Source organism: Salminus brasiliensis, chromosome 14 (genome assembly GCF_030463535.1).
Source record: "Salminus brasiliensis chromosome 14, fSalBra1.hap2, whole genome shotgun sequence".
Classification (NCBI taxonomy): Eukaryota; Metazoa; Chordata; class Actinopteri; order Characiformes; family Bryconidae; genus Salminus; species Salminus brasiliensis.
Window position 1 is genome coordinate 17,213,674 of NC_132891.1, and position 17,243 is coordinate 17,230,916.

Consider the following 17,243-nt stretch of genomic DNA (forward strand, 5'->3'; position numbering starts at 1 on the left):
GTTTTTATGCTCCACTGTAAAACAGCTACACAATGCAGACTCTATACTATTTTATTTACCTTCTAAAAATGTCATTACTGCTGCCAACTGTCTGTTAATGGCACTTTAAGGACACTAGATGGCACGCTGAACACCATGGTTGAAGCAAAGACTCGGAACTGGATTGTGGTTAAAACAGCCGATACCCAATCCATTAAAACATGCCACTGGATCAGATCGGGGCATCCCTATTTTTTCTCTTTCTCTTGTAAAGTTGCCTTTATTTGAAAATACACAGATTTTTTTTACACCTGGTCACTTCATGTGACTTGTATCTGAATTGTATCCTGACAAGATTTTAGCCTCATGCATTTACACTCAGTAGTCAAATGCATCTCCAGTAAGTCTGACTGAAATGGGATGGAATATGCAAATTTTCTCAATGGGCAACTATTATTTTGTTGTGAGGGGAGGAGTTTTGGCTGTGGTATGCATTTACACTGCTATATAATATGGCTCAAATGTGTATCAGACCACCTCCTGAAGTGGTTTCAGTAATCAGATTTGTTTCTGGTTTAAATGAGTCTTGGATGTGTTTCCACTTGCATCTTTATGTGACTCTTGAGAGTCTATTTGCGAAGTTTATGCATTGTCATATCACCCAGTATCATAACACATGTGATTCAGTGCAACAATACACACTGCCCTTGGCATCGCGTAATCAATAACACCAACCTAGTATCACATAATGTAGCTACATCGCTAAAATGCATATGATTACTTATAACAGTATATGATTCACAGAGAAGCTGTAATGCATTGGTGGTTGATGACTACCTTGTATAAGTTCCATGTGGTCTGTCACACACCCTTGTTGCTCCATCAGAACTTATTTAAGAAATATAATGTCATACAACAAGAGTTATGTGAATGAGTCATGCCACTATGTGACTACACACTCCCTCACAATTCATAAGACCTCTTGCTGTATTCCAGGACAAGGTAGATACATACTGTATGCAAAGAAACATTTTGAAATTTAATTCATATTTCATTAAGTCTATTTTTTAAAAATGTACCTACATAGCATCAGCAGTGTTAAAGCAACATTATGTGGTGTTGTATCTTAAAATATCAGCTTCAAAATCATATTGATGCTCCTTTGACCTCTAATAGGGAGAACAGCACCTTTATTGTTGTCCCACTTTGTAACTTTGGGGAACCGTACAAGATAACTTTCCAGATAACTGCGTAACACTGGATAAACAAAGTCATATTTGTGTAAAATCTGTAATATTACTCTACCGTGTCAGTCTGCATGCTTTTTCACTTTCAGGGCAAGCTCTGTATCTCTGCGCTCGTCCAGAAGTGCATGTAAAGTATGTCCTTTTTGAGGGTGCTCAAAGCCTCTCACAGCTTCTCGACTGTAGGGGGAGCCCAGGAGCAAGGAATGGCAATTCTCGTATAATGCTGTTTTCACTCGTTGCTTTAAACATGCATTTCTGGACAAGTTGAGCGATACAGAGCCATCACTGAAAGAAGCATGTGGACTGATGCGGTAGAGTAATATTACAGGATTTGACACTAATATGACTCAGTGTTACGCAGTGTAATGCTATTCTCATAAAAATTGTATTACTCACTTCACCAAAGTCACACAGTGCAGTCAGCAGCATGCCGAGCCCAGAGTAGCAAAGAGAAAGACACTATTCTCTTTGTTCAACATGATTCTGAAGTTGCTATTTTAATATACTATAGAAATAATGTTACATAATGTTGCTTTAATGCTACTGTGGAGCTTATGGCCCCATTCCACAGAACAAAATGCTATTACAAAATGTTGTTATACTTTCTGCATTTAAAAAACACCACTTAAAGTGAAACAATATGACCACTGGTATTTACAAATTAACACTTTTAATACTCCTGATAATTTTTGTACCCCTTTTGTTAATAATTATAACATAATAGTACTAATAAAATATAATATAATAATAACTGCTTATAATTATCACTAATAAAATATCATTTTCAGAGTCCATCCAGCTTCCTGTCATAGGGAAGATTCATTGTGAACTATTTAAAGGACTAGTTAAACATTCAGAGGTTTCAGTGTGTTGTCACAGTTCTATTTAGAACCCTGTACAACCTCCACTGACCAGTTGTCAGTAAAGTGGTGGACTATTCTCAGCACAGCACTGACACCAACATGGCAGTGGCTTGCTAGTGTCTGTTTTTAGCAGTATATTAGCCACAGGGACTGTTGTGTTGCACTGTAGACTTTATTAGAGACTATGACTTTGATTATTTGCTGTTTGCACAATATATTAGATGGAGAATCACTCCATCCAAGTTAAAGTGATGTATTAGAGGCACTGCGCCAGCAAACACTCTATGCACACTAAAGTACCAATACCACATCAGTATTACTGCTGTACTTAAAATGCCATCAAACAATAAAAACACAACATCTGGTCAGTGATGGCCATGTGGTGGTATCTTTCCTGAGCTACACTAGGTGATTTTACACCTACAGTGGCAGGCAAAAGTTTAGGCATCCCTGCTCTGTAAAAAACATTAAGTAGAAACGTTGAGTAGAAGATAAACTGAAGTTAAATATTAGGAAAAAGGAAAGGAGTACCATTTTTCAGGTCGAGTTTTAATTAGCTTGTTAGGGTTATGGTTTGCTCACAATCTTCATAAAGGAGAGATCAAGTGATGCAAATTACAAATCTTTATAAATACTCCCTCCTGCTTTTTCAAAACTTGTTCTAACAATCAGCAGCCATTGGCACCTCTCAGCAGCTGAGAATAATTGAGCTGTACAAAGATTTCAAAACAGTATCAACTAGCCGTTTCCACAGTTCAGAAAGTAATTAGGAAATGGCAGTTAATAGGAACAAGGAGGTCAAGTATAGGTCTGGAAGGCCAGGGAACTTTTAGATACAACTACTTGTGGGATTGCAAAATAAGGCAAACCAACAGTCCATGGAAGCAAACATCACACCATCTGTAAAAAAAAAAAAAAAAAAAGCTGAAGATGAAAAGGGGATATCTTCTACAGCACTGATCCTAAACACAGCTCTGAAATCCACAGTGGACCACCTCAAGAAGCACAAGCTGCAGATACCTAAACAGACGTGCCCAGACATTTGCATGCCACTGTCTACAGCAGTTGTTTCTGCAACAATTGCCAATATGTGTTTAGGTACATGGTAGGTATCCCTAAGAACACGCTGTGTACAGTTTCATCACATTCTGGGGCTGAACCTACTGCATGCCTGACCTATTTGCAATGAGAGCAGACCTATACCTTCCTTTATCTCTCTGGTTACAAAGGACGACCTTAATAGCCCAAGTTTCACAAGGCACCATGTTTTACAACTACTTCAAAACTGAAGATGTGCCATTACTCGTTTAATGTGACTTTTAAAGGACAGCAGCATAGCAACGAATCAAACAATTGCCTGCAGTCATGCTGGACCATAAAGATAAGCATAAAGGTAAGCAAGTTCCTACCTGGCTACAGGGTGCATGGTGAAGCGACCATCACTATGTGAAACATAAACAGACCTAGACAGAGCAACTTTCATTTGGTCTATTGCATGTGTCTTATCAGACTTATGTAAACTACCAGGTGTGAAGGCCCATTTAACCCCATTCAACTGATTATCATTAGAGTGGCATTTGTTTTATTGCATGAGATAAAACAATGTATATGATGTTTTATCTGCTTGTCCTCAATGTTTATTAAGAGTCTCCGAATCTTGATAAAGTGTTACAGCACAGCAGTGTGCCACATGATTATATGTAATACCACTGACATGTATTCAATTTCAAAAAAGCCTTTCTTTAAAGGAATTAAATGTGGAACAGATTTTTAATGTAAAATGCTATTGCCATGTATCCAATACATCCAAGCTCCATTCAAGGCAATCATCGTTTTCTTATCTGTAAATGTTATAACCCAAGGACAATTTTTCTAATGAAAATATTAGAGATTCTCATTAACCTTGGCCAGAACCTAAATAACTGAATTCTCAGCTCATCCGTTGTACGGCTGTTTATTCACGTTTGTGCCAACAGCACTGGTTAGTAGCAAAAAGTAGGTCTACGAATGCCAAAACTGTAATATCCACAACCCAAACAACATTAAACTACAGGAATTTAATTCTAATACCAAACAGTAAGGATGGATTTTTTCTTAAATCAAGTACTAATCTGTCTCTCACAAACACCTACTGAGTCCTGAAAATTCTTAAATGTACTTTCTGCAATATGAAAGATCTTCATATACACAACATGTCCAGATGGACACAACATATCCAGGTGGACACCCCTTGTAACGAATGCATTCAGCAATTTTGTGTTGCCTCCACTGCCAGCACAGGTGTGCAACTACACATACACACACTCAGCTTGACTAGTCCCTGTAGAGAGGTACTACCGATAGAATAAGGCTCTTTAAAAAAGATAAAAAGACAAAGACAAACCAAAAATAAATAATACATTAATCTTGCTTAAAATGTTTCTTTAACATCATGCCTTTCAAAGAAAATGACCATTGCATTATATTTTAAGTTGAACCTTAACATATCTTTAAGCACCCTATCGGTGAAAGATTACATGGATCTCATGTAGTCATTCCACATGTCCTGTACATGGATGTCAATTAACAAAATCATGCAAAAACCTTTTTAATAATATAGATTATTCATGCATAATTCATATTTATTCATATATGAATTGCATTTCCATATATACAAACATTGCTTAAATGTTAATGCATTGGATGATTTACTTTACCTATATAGATGCTATATGCAATATATCATCTTTGAAATGTTAATATTTTAGTCAGGTTTCAAAACTATTTCTGCTAAATGTAGATTTTAAATTTCAGCAAATATGTGAATAAGAATAGTTACTACATGTCTTATTAACATTTAAAGAGTAGAGATATAATAAGAAGCAACACAAAACTAAATCAGTAAATAAACAATTGTTTCAGTGGATTTCAAAAGAATCATTATAATGCTACAGAAAGTTTGTACACACTGCGTTTCATTTGAATAGATTCTTTCAGAATCAAACGTTTTACATTTTTTTATACACTTAATTTCCAAAAAAAAAAACAATGGGTGAGCAGGTGTCCCAACACTTTTGTCCAACATATGACTATTCAATAACATATCATTAACATATTTAAAAAAAAACTGTAGTATATTCATTAGCTATGCGGATGCTCATATACCTGAAGGAATGGTATGGAGTTAAGGAATAATATGGTGAGGTCACATGGGCTAGACTCGGGAAAGAAGAGCGAGATCTATTTCCAGGCCTAACTTGGTAAAACTGCACATGTTGTTCAAATATAGGAGATTGTTTAAATTGGACATACACTCCAATGTAAGTAACAGAGATGTTGAGTCGATTCAGCGTCTCCATGTGTACTATGTATGTTAAGCAACAGTGGGGGCTGATTTTCACCCCATATTGGTTAGACATTGACATCCTACATATGGGAACAGTGCAACAACATATGACATGTAGTAGGGTATAAAATGTGAGGTTTTCCTTTGTCTAGGTAGAGAGAGAATTGGCAGACTCTCTCCACACTGTACTTTTGATTGGAATAAAATGTTTTTATGATTGCACCTGAAAGACGGTGGTCACAAGTCTCCTTTCAAGAGAACACCTCAAAACATAAAAAAATGACCTAAAATATTCTCTCGAGGAACCCCAGAAGTAATAAACCTAGGCAAAGGCTGTGCAGCACCCACGCCCACCTGCCTTGAATCCCCTCTTTCAATTAGGAAATTTAAAGGTACCGTTTTGTTTTACTTGGCAGAAACAATGAAACATCATCAGTTAAACATCATTTGTTTTAATCCAAAAGACACTGTGTGTCTCATTGTCAATTTTTTGTACATTCATGAGGTTTAAAAACTTTTTTTCTAGCTTTAGCTATTCACCCAAACAGCTCATCTGACCTGGACCACCACTGTCATTAATCATGCTGTTTAGCTAGACACCCAGAACCTCATAAGCTCTTCGGTTTGCATTCCTTTGCGTGTAGTTACTGATTAGTAACCCTTAGGGTGCAATAAAAGTCACAGAGCATAAGGGGTCACAGTTGTGTAAACCAATTAAACACTGGAGATAAATATGTGGCATTGACTGACACTGCTAACTTGTCAGCTAGTGTGTCCCAATTCAGGGGCTGCATCTTTCAGAGGTTTTATTTAATAGGTGATTGGGTCGCAGTAGCACGACTAGGTTGTCCCATTTCAAAGGCTCCTTCGTATGCAGCCATTTTCCATGGTAACAAAGATTCCAATGAGTAGATCCTTCACCAGCCTACATATCCTGAGACTCATTGCTTGCCGGTGACGATGTCCATAAACATACTTTTGCTGAAATTGGTTGTTATTTTTTATTATTATTTCATGAATATATATGCATATACAATTACAATTAAGGACATCCAAACTAAAAAATCAACTAGAAAATTAGGCCTTTTGTTTAAGACAAAATCAGGATGCAATGGTGCAAAGGGCAGGAAACAGCAGTGCTGTGACGCAACCAGGAGATCTAATTTCTTTTTGGCCTGTACAGCCTTTGAAGGCTGTCTTTGTAGGCTGCATCCTTCGAAGGATGCAGCCCCTGAATTGGGACACAACTAGCAAGTAAGAATGACTAGACATAAAAAAGAGGAAGCTTTTAAATAGCATATACATTCCTTCACAGGTGTGGTGCCCTTGTCATCATGGGTGGTTTCTATGTCTTTTGAAAATCTTACAACATCACGTTAAGGAACTATTGTGTAGAGTGTGACAGGTACAGAGTGTGAGAGCGTCACCACAGTATGTGCATTGTAGTTACCATCAACAGACAAAGGCACTGACCATGATGACTGAGCCATGCCTCAATCTGTTTCCACAGGCTTTTGAAGGCTTTAATGAGCAGAACCTGGCCTGAGTGTAACCTGAACTGGGCCCATTTTGCTGTGTAAGGACCTATCTGTGTAAACAGTGAAAACTAAAGGAGCTATTACACTCCCCCTCTCCTCAAGAAGTACGTCTTTTGGAGAGCGTGGTAAGTACTTCCATTGTCTCTATGTACACAGGTGGGTCCTTACATGGCTGAGTGGATGCAGTGCAGGTTACACTCAGGCCAGGTCCAGCGAATACTAGTTTTGTGAACTGAGTTTGATGTGAGCACACTGCCCAGAGCAGTGGGCAGCCAGCGCTGCAGCACACAGGGAGCAGAGAGGGTTTAGAGCCTTGCTTAGGGGCCCAACAGTGGCAGCTAAGAAAACCAACCCACAACCCTGTTATTAATAACTCAGTGCTCTTCCCACAGAGCCACCACTGCCCAGCTTGAAGGAAAGGTCATCACTGTCAAAGCAGGTTCTTGAGGGAGGCATGAAGAGAGAAGTTAGAACGCAATGGTTGTGCTCGCGTTTGGGCTATCTGAGTTACGTGGACTTGATCCTTTGACCTCCACCATGTCTGGGTTCATATGCAACTATTGGTTCATAGAGCATAGAGGCAGGATTTGGGGCCTGCTATGAGCTCTGTCATCAATTTACTTCTATCACTTTATCACGAGCAATTTGGTTTCACATCAGTGGAAAACTTTAGTGACATCTACACCGATGACGCACACCTGCACCCTAAGTAAATTGTGTTGAATGTCTTATCACTGTGCGAAACCATTGATCAGACGATTATATGACCTTTATGCCACTAGATATTTTTTATTCCACTGAGTCTGCTCATCAAAGGAACTTCAGTAAAGTGGTCTGAGGATCATAAAGTCTCCTATAGCCTTAGTAGGGCATGGGGAGAGAAAACTAGGAGATAAAGATGAATTGATAACGGAATATGGTGTTAAATTACCTGTGAATTTGACACATTGTAAATATCTCTCTTTTTTTTTTTTTTTATTTCCTGCATGGTTGCAGACATCGAAGCCATTTCAATTTTGTTAATATGTAACCATGCAACATTTCAAACCTGTGCTAAAATATTGAAGTCTTCAAAAAACTTAAATCGCATCTTAAATATCAATTAGAAGTGCTTATAAAATGACTAAAACATAGCTACAATATGAACTAAATATTAATGCAACACTAATATTTCACTTTAAATTGATTGCTTACATCTAAATACATGACCACAACATGTTCATCTAATATTATCCATGGATGTAGCTCTATATGTCTATAGAAATGAACGCTGGACAAGATAACCTTTATAATGCTTTAGTATGCTTTTATACATGGAATCTCTTGCAAAAACATTAAACTAGCACTTTGTCCTCCCAGCCATTGACTAAAAATGAAGTAGTAAAAAAGAAAATGGCAAAGACTGGCAAATCTTCATGAAGTTTCCTGAATGAATCCTATCTACCATTTCCTGTCAAAACAAGATGCAGTGTGCCTCCCTGGGATTCAGGTCCTCAGCTGACTGTATCTGAATGCTCAGGGTCTGCTGCAGGTGTGACTGTAAGAGAGTCTTCACTGGATTTCTTTTCAGAATTTTTCTTTCCCTCTCTTACCTGAAGCTGGACACAAAAACAGGAAACAGAAGAATGATTACCTCTTAAGAAGGTGTATCAACTTTCTGTAGCATTATAATGATTACTTTGAAATCCAGTGTTTCTATTTACTGTTTGCTTCTTATCATAGCTGTACTCTTTATATGTTCATAAGACATACAGTTGCTAGTGTACATGCAGGTAAGGATTATTCACAAATTAGCTGAAACTAATTAATATTTTATAAAGCCTACATTTAGCAGAACATTTAGAAAATGACTAAAAGGTTAAATTTCAAAAATGAAATATTGCATATTGCCAGATCAGCATCTTCAAAGTACGTCCTCCAATGCATTTACAAGCAGTGGTTTTATATATGTATACTAGAATGTATATAGAATTACTATAAATAAATGAGTTGCATTAAATAATTAATGCATCTTTAAATATATATATATATATATATATATATATATATATATATATATATATATATATTATTTTTGTGTGATTTGTTTTTAGGGTGCTAAGGACAGTATGGCAGCTATTGGACAACCTGAAAAGTTAAGGTGCAGCACTGGTTTCAAAGTGCAGCTGGAAATTAACCAGCACTAAATGGGATCAGACCGTAATTCTTTCCACTATTATCTGAAATTAAGATCTTGGAGTAAACTCCAGAGTTGATGCTATAATCAACAAAATAATCTTCAAAATAAATGAAGAAAAAGAGAAGGAAGAAATATAATTATAATTATTAGCTTTATACGCAGGAGAGTGATGTGTTCAATTTAACAACATTTGTATCACAGAATGCATCAGTGCGCCATACTGATAGTTCCATTCAGCTGACCGTCACGACGCCGTCTACTGTTCAGAGGAAATGTTCCCTTAATGAAAGAATGCAGCCAACATTCGTTTTCATGTTCTGTACTGGTGTACACCAGGTCATAGCTTCCCTTCAAAACGGCATCACATCATGTCTTAAATGATTTAAGCTGTCATTCATGTCAGGGCTGAGACAAAGGCTTCACTCTCTCTGCACTTGTGGTATTCACACATCATGTGGGTACTCTTATCTGGGTACCCACATCAAACAGCCCCAGGATTGGAAGTACATTCTTCTAACAGAAGTATGGACATTTTAACTACCTCAGTCTTCAGTCATGAGTAATCATTGATGATGCAACTGAGAGTTTTATCTGATTATGATGTCATCCGTCTCCTGAATATTCATTAGTGGGTGAACGATAATCTAAGTTTAAACAAACCCAGGTATAGCTGACACGGTCATGTGTGCGCTGTAGGGATGCAGTGTCTAATAGACTTAGTCGACTAGAATTGTCATTGACAAATGAGCTGACAAATAATCAAATAGTCAATTAGTTGGTGATGTCATCACAAGTTTCTCAAAATTCGACAAAAGTGACTAAGAAACAAATAAACAGGTTGTGTCAAAATTAAAGTCACTAATACAAATGAGTAAACAGACCATGTACTTAATACCCAAGACAAAATCGCTAAAAATACTGTCTCACATTTGTGGATTAAGTGGATTTACTTGTGTTATATTTGGTTGTTGCTAAGATACTGTAGTATTATTGCAGGGAAGTTCATTAATGCAGTGAATTTCTGAAAAAGGGATTCAACTTTAATTCATTTTTAGTTAGCAAATGCATAAACAATCTCAAGTTAAATTTAAAGGCTGAAAGCTACATAAGAGTTATTTGGTAACTGTGCGATTCATAATCCGAATAATCAAAATAGCCCTTAGTTGCAGCCCAAGTACACTCTTAAAAAAAAGGTTATTTAAGGGTTCTTAGGTAAAAGCAGTGGCAGTATATACAGTGGCATGGAGATTGATCTACAAAATACATGAAGTTAATAAAGATAAAACATTTTAAGGAAGATTAGTGTGATTTTTTTTTATGCAAATTCTATTCAGCTGACTTGTAATAACCTTCTGTTGATATGTTTCTGATGAAATTACCACCATGGAATTCTTGCATTCTTGCAAAAGTTACCACCATGGAAGAATGCAAAAGAGAGCCAAACTTTGATTTGATCTTTTGACTGTAGTATACAGCAAGTCTTAGTTTCCCTTTAGAACTGCGATGTCATGGATGAATGTAAAAGAAACTATTGTTCATATCAGGGCTGTCAGGTTTACAGTTATCTTTAGAAAAGTGATGCACCCAGTGATGCATATTCCAAACCTTAATAAACACTTCAACTACTCAAATCCACTCCAAACAGTTCACATTAAAGAACTGCGTCATCTTTGTCCCTATTGGAAATCAGTTCATCTTTTACTTGATAAGGTATTCACAGTAACAGATATTTTGCCCTGGGTCCCCGAAATGCTTGCCTCTGTAGAATCTTGACAATTCCAACACTCACTTGAACGTTTTAAAGGTTGTTTTTCTGGTAAAATGTTCTTCTCTTGTAAATCTTCTCTTGTAATCTCTTGTAAATCGTTCTACATAGAAAATATTGAAAGAAAAGTTTGTACACCATATGGACAAAAGTATTGGGACACCTGCTCATTCATAGTTTCTTCCAAAATCAAGGGTATTAAAACTTTATCTTGATGTCTCTACTGAAGGCTTTCCACAAGATCTTCAAGCATTGCTGCGAGAGCAACAAGAGTGTTAAACAGATCAGGATGCTGGATGGTCACCACACCACCTCATCCCCACCCCCACCCCCCAAAACCCATCCCAAAAGTATTGAATGGAGCCCTGCTGCACCATCATTGCAGAGAACACCGTTCCACCGTATGTTTTTATCTGCTCCAAAGAGTCCTATTCTATTAAAAACAAGCTGCATATGTGTGTCTGTGCATTTGCACACCTGTGTCAGCAATGGAATGCAACCTGATGTAGCTGAATGCATTCATTAGAAGGGGTGTCCACAGACATTTGGAGAAGTAGTGTAAATAGCACTAAAAAGACTTCCACTATTGTCTGGGGTTAAGGAACTCGTAGGTGAGCGATTAACGTGAGCAGAAGTATTTTTCTTTGTATTCATGCACAGGAACTGCAGCAGGAATACATTTTTGATAATAATGCAAACATTTGTGCTGACTTAGTTTGATCAGCTTAAGCTAAAGAGCTTAAAATAATCTGTTGGTTTGTAGGTGAAATATAAGAAGCCGTGATTGAACGGCGTGTGTTTCCTGCTGTAAGGTTCAGTGAGCGTTCACTTTGTTAGCCAATAGGTCATGAATACATTTGGAGCCATTACAAATTTGTGAGCATGATTACACAAGAACAGATTTTTTTTTCTTCTTCATGTGACGTGTGCGACACATGACCGTTTTAGTGACGTCTGAGTGTGTGTACTGGTCAATCATTGTCATGTGTAGGTCAAGCAGTCAATATAACTTCTCTTAATTTCTCTTTTTGCTCACTGCAGAAAGAGCAGCAGGTGTAACACTGAGGCTACAATGACCCGACTAACTCTCTTGGCAGGTAGATGCTACAGAGCTGGATTTGGCTTTTATATTGTATATATAGTTATTAATAATATTTTATTTTTATATTGACATTTATATGCTTAAACATTTTCTTTGTATTTGTTACATTTTAGTCCTTTGCCTGTTACTGAGTCATTTTGGTGAGCTTTCTATTGAATCAATATATTCATAAATACATGATTTATGTATTTTTTACACGTATCTAATCATATTTGTTTTATTGTTTAAGGTTCTGCTTCCGAGCTTATATGCTACTTCACAAACTGGTCCCAGTACAGACCTGGTACTGGAAAGTACATGCCTGATAACGTTGATCCCCAACTGTGTACACATCTGATCTATGCCTTCTCCATCATTAACTACGCTAACGAGCTGGTCACCTATGAGTGGAATGATGAGACTCTCTACAAATCCTTTAACAATTTGAAGCAAAGGTGTGTGTTCTGTTGTCTTCAGCAGATGAATAATTAATATTGTACTTTATCAAGCTGGCTTGCTAATCATAGATTTCACTATTGGGTTGAACAGGAACCCCAGTCTGAAAACACTTCTGGCTGTTGGAGGGTGGAACTTCGGTACAACTCAGTAAGCACCTTTAATGATCATGTTAGTGGATCTCTGTTGAGGTGTGAAACACAGACATTTTAACATGGGGGAAAAGAAAAATACACACTTGTCTTGTCCAGGTTCACTACCATGGTGTCCACCCCAGCAAACAGAAAGACGTTCATCCAGTCCTCCATCAAGTTCCTGAGAACCCACGGCTTTGATGGGCTGGATCTGGACTGGGAGTATCCCGGATCCCGTGGAAGCCCTCCAGAGGACAAGCAGAGATTCACTCTGCTCTGTAAGGTCAGTCCTCCAGATTTTTATTGTCTTAGGTTTCTACAGAGGTGAGAGGAGTCTAAGTTAAATACTGAGTAACTTACAGAACTACGAAGGAACATCTTACCGCATCCGGTCTCTCTCAACACAGGAAGCTTGACAGACTCTGTTTTTTTTTTTACAGACTTTTGCTTAAATGCCGTCTTAAGCTGGGCCCTGTTCACTATCCCCTACATGCGAAAATCCAGATCACTGTACAGAGCACTGTTAAAGGAAACAGAATTCGGCATGGTAGTGAAGGTTTTCGGACTGCAGCAGAGTGCATTGTTATGGTGGGATTGTAATAGTGCACTGAAAATGCGGCCCCATGTTTACGGACACCACTACAAAATAGCGGATCCCCAAAGTAGTGCACTATATAGTGAATAGGGCCCAGATGCCTGGAACACACAGGTCCTGAACTTAACTGTATAAGTGTAATGGGGTTTTGATGAACTGTCCCTGTGTTAACACCCTGTAGGAGCTTTTGGAGGCCTATGAAGCTGAAGGCAAGGCTACTGGACGTCCCAGACTGATGCTCACAGCTGCAGTGGCTGCTGGGAAGGAAACCATAGACGCTGGCTATGAAATTGCTGAAATCTCCAAGTAAGCTATGGCTCATTGCAGATGAATTCCATATGTGTGTATATTTAGGAGAAATACTGAAGGCCTACAGGTTTAGATTTACTTGTCATATGAATAATGTTTGTTATGTCTATACATTAATAGCTCAATAATGCAGAATTTTAATATTGCAGTCTAGAAAGTATATTTAAAATATTATATATATATATATATATTAGTGTCTAACTAAAGTCTAACTAAAGGATCATGAAGTCGAACAGGACTGACATAGAATCATTGCATAACTGACATGCCACCAATTTATCCATATAGTATTTAAAACACTGATTCTAAACCTTTGGATTTGATTGATACAGGTATCTAGACTTCATCAGCGTGATGACCTATGACTTCCATGGGGCCTGGGAGACGTTCACTGGCCACAACAGTCCTCTGTATCGAGGTTCCCATGACCAAGGAGATCTTATCTACTTCAACACTGTAAAAATGCAACTTCTACTGCTTCAGTCGTACTTTAAATTAAGAGCATCTTCTATTTGTGAGAGATGGTGGGATGTAGAATGTACAAGAACACTTCATGCTGATTTTGCAGGATTACGCAATGACGTATTGGAAGGATCAGGGGACCCCTGTGGAGAAACTGAGGATGGGTTTTGCCACGTATGGTAGGACATTCCGTCTGACGACTGCAGCCAGTGGGGTTGGAGCTCCAGCCAGTGGTGCTGCTTCTGCCGGGGCTTACACCAGAGAGGCAGGATTCTGGTCCTACTATGAGGTCTGCTCATACACAGCTCACTGGGATATACAAACACATAGCACTTCATGCACAACTTAGTGGGTAGTTCTGCTCCAGAGCTACAAAGCTAATGTAGCTAACAAGTAAGCGAGCTTATAGGTTATTAAGTACACTCACATCACAGCTACATCATAAAACCCATCACATCACATTTGAGTTAAATGATAATTGTGTAGGCCTACGGGTGTATTTTTGTGCTGAACTATCACTTTAACAGCATAGTAATAAAAGGTCACTTTCATCAGATCTGCAGCTTCATTCAGGGAACCAACATTCAATGGATTAAGGATCAGAAAGTACCTTATGCCTCCAAAGAAAATGAGTGGGTGGGTTTTGACACCCAGGAGAGCTATGAAATAAAGGTAAGCACAAAAAAGCTTTGTCCTTAACCTGATTCTTCACCATTTCTAGGCACATCTTACAGGTTTTTCCCCATTTCAGGTGCGTTACCTGCAAGATAATAAGTTTGGAGGGGCTTTCGTCTGGGCCCTGGATCTGGATGACTTTGCAGGACAGTTCTGTGGGAAGGGAAACTACACTCTTATCAGCCACCTTAAAAAACTTCTGAATACAGGTACACCTACAGCTTTATTATAGTGTAAAGTAATGACGCAAGGTTATTTTAGCCTTTAATGACACTGTTTATGCAGAGCTGCATGATATGGACGCAATTTCTTCCATTGCTACATATAACAATTATGATATGATAATAATATTAAATATTTAAGGCTGAAAAAAGGCGATACATTAAAAAGCACTGCCACAAATATGACATGATTTAGGATTAGTTTTGATTATTTTGTCCAAAATGTTTCATTGGACCTCTTCAATGCGTCAATTTACCAAAACACGAACAGAAACTTCTCTGTAATCTGAGATTAGTCTGAGATTTTAGCACAATGATATAAAAATTGTATATATTTAAAGCACTGTTGTAGTCTGTAGTTGTAGTCTGACTTTGTAGTTGTAGATATGGGGTACAGGAGTGGGTGAGACCAACAATGTGAGACGTTACAATGGAGAACACCTGGGAGATAAATGACAAGGTGGGGCAAAAGGGGGAAACTAGGGAGGAGGCAGCAAGGACTAAATACAAACAGAGCCATGTGCTCATGTGCCTCCATCCAGCCTCCTTTCTTCTCAAAATTTAATATTTACATTTTAGGCATTAGGCTGACCTTGTAATCCAAAGCGGTTTACGTATGAATCATGCTACACAGATAGGCCGTTGTTGTTAGCTAGCTAGGAGCTTTGCCCAGGTACTCATACTGGTGTAGTGGGGTGTACTTGCTCAGCTAGGGAATCTGGCACAGGAAGGCTGGCAGTGTTGTTACCCACTATGCTAGCTACACCAACCTCAAAGTACTCAAAGTTACTAAAACAAGTAGTCTTTTTAAAAACTGACTGCACTGCATACTTACAATAATAAAAAGATAATGAATGCCTTGTCTGTGCTTTTTATTGACAGACCTGCCTACTCTACCCACTCTTCCGGCACCCACTACTTGTTTGCCTTGCCCGACTTCACCCACAAGTGCTAATCCTCAAACAACTGCTGGACCTCAAACTACTGCTGGGCCTCAATCGACTGCTGGGCCTCAAACGACTGCTGGGCCTCAAACGACTGCAGCTCCAACGGCTCCCCCCACTTCACTTCCAGGCACCGAGTTCTGTGCAGGCAAGCCTGATGGTATCTACTCTAATCCCAATGACCAGGCGTCCTTCATCCAGTGTGTTAACGGCAGTAAATACACACAGCTCTGCCCTGCAAATACTGTCTTCTGTGACAGCTGCAAGTGCTGCACCTGGCGCAACTGAACACGGACACTGGCCTGACGCACACACAAGCACTTTCTACTGAGCAGACAGAGCATGTATTTGCATACATGACTATAGAAATGAGTTGCAATATGTTTGTGATTAATTTAACAAAGAACAAACTGGCTTTATGTTACTTAGCACACAAGGCAGAGCATGGATAAACTACTGGCTTGGCACTAGTGCAAAAACTCTATCTTCAAAAACAACTGCACCTATACTACTACTTAATGGTCACGAGCATCACTTAGCATCCCTTCACTGTAAATACATATAGATGTGCCATTTACTATAACTTATGAACTGCTAACTGGACTTTGTAAATGTATTGCAGGGGGCTCTCAAACAGGGACCTTTTCTTGTGTTTGCTAGAACCGTATATATTAAATTCATTTTAAGCTCTACTGTTGCTGTTCTCGCATTATTGTATTTGAAACAACTTTTTTGAAACAGCTTTTGAGAATCACAGATGTATTGTAACACAGATTTTAAAGCGCACAGCTTACCTTGCTATTAAGGACAAACAGCATACATGGACTAACTAAGCACCATGTATAAAGTTGCAATAACCAATAAATGACTGACCTCTTCCCCCCCTCTGTGTGTAAACTTACATGTCCAGCATGTCCAGTCATGTAAAAAGGTTAGGACACTCCATTAAAACCTTTTTGTCTTTTGTAGTATATTTAAAAACGCTGATATTTGATCTTCATTTAAACAATATTAAATTATTGAGGTTATATAACTAAAGCAATAAAAATGAAAAAATGTCTTTGAGAAATCATTTGTAAAATTTTATTAATAGAAATGCAGTTTTCTTGTAAGGAAAAAGTTAGAACACCCTATGTAGGACAGCCCTAATAGCTGGTAATTTCTAAAATCTACCAGTCTCGGACATCAACGCTGAGAAAGTCTTTCAGGTGTGATGTTTCAGCTTTGGTTGTTAGACAGATGGTCTCATATTTTTCTCAAGCTCCCTCCGATACAATGACGATTTCCTATGTTGGGGAGCTCTTCAGGCCCTACTGCCACCTCCATGCTTCAGAGCTGGCATATGGGTTCTTGTGCTCAAACGCTGTGTGCGGTTCACACCAAACATGTCCTCTGTTACTGTGCCCAAATAATTTAACTTTAGATTATTTTATCCAAAGCACACTGGTGTCCTCAGGTGTCCTGCTTTTG

The 17,243-nt window shown here is 38.3% G+C and overlaps 1 protein-coding gene across 1 annotated transcript; it reads left to right on the top strand.

Annotated features, from left to right (window-relative positions):
• The first annotated feature begins 11,968 nt into the window (after nucleotides 1–11,968).
• LOC140576659 (acidic mammalian chitinase-like) lies at nucleotides 11,969–16,315 on the top strand. Its single transcript, XM_072696173.1, has 12 exons — nucleotides 11,969–11,993; nucleotides 12,112–12,138; nucleotides 12,228–12,432; nucleotides 12,527–12,583; nucleotides 12,685–12,850; nucleotides 13,344–13,468; nucleotides 13,804–13,927; nucleotides 14,040–14,222; nucleotides 14,489–14,605; nucleotides 14,685–14,817; nucleotides 15,712–15,777; nucleotides 15,874–16,315. Exons 1-12 carry the CDS (start codon nucleotides 11,969–11,971, stop codon nucleotides 16,059–16,061), a joined length of 1,416 nt encoding a protein of 471 aa, XP_072552274.1. The 3' UTR covers nucleotides 16,062–16,315.
• Nucleotides 16,316–17,243: the final 928 nt, after the last annotated feature.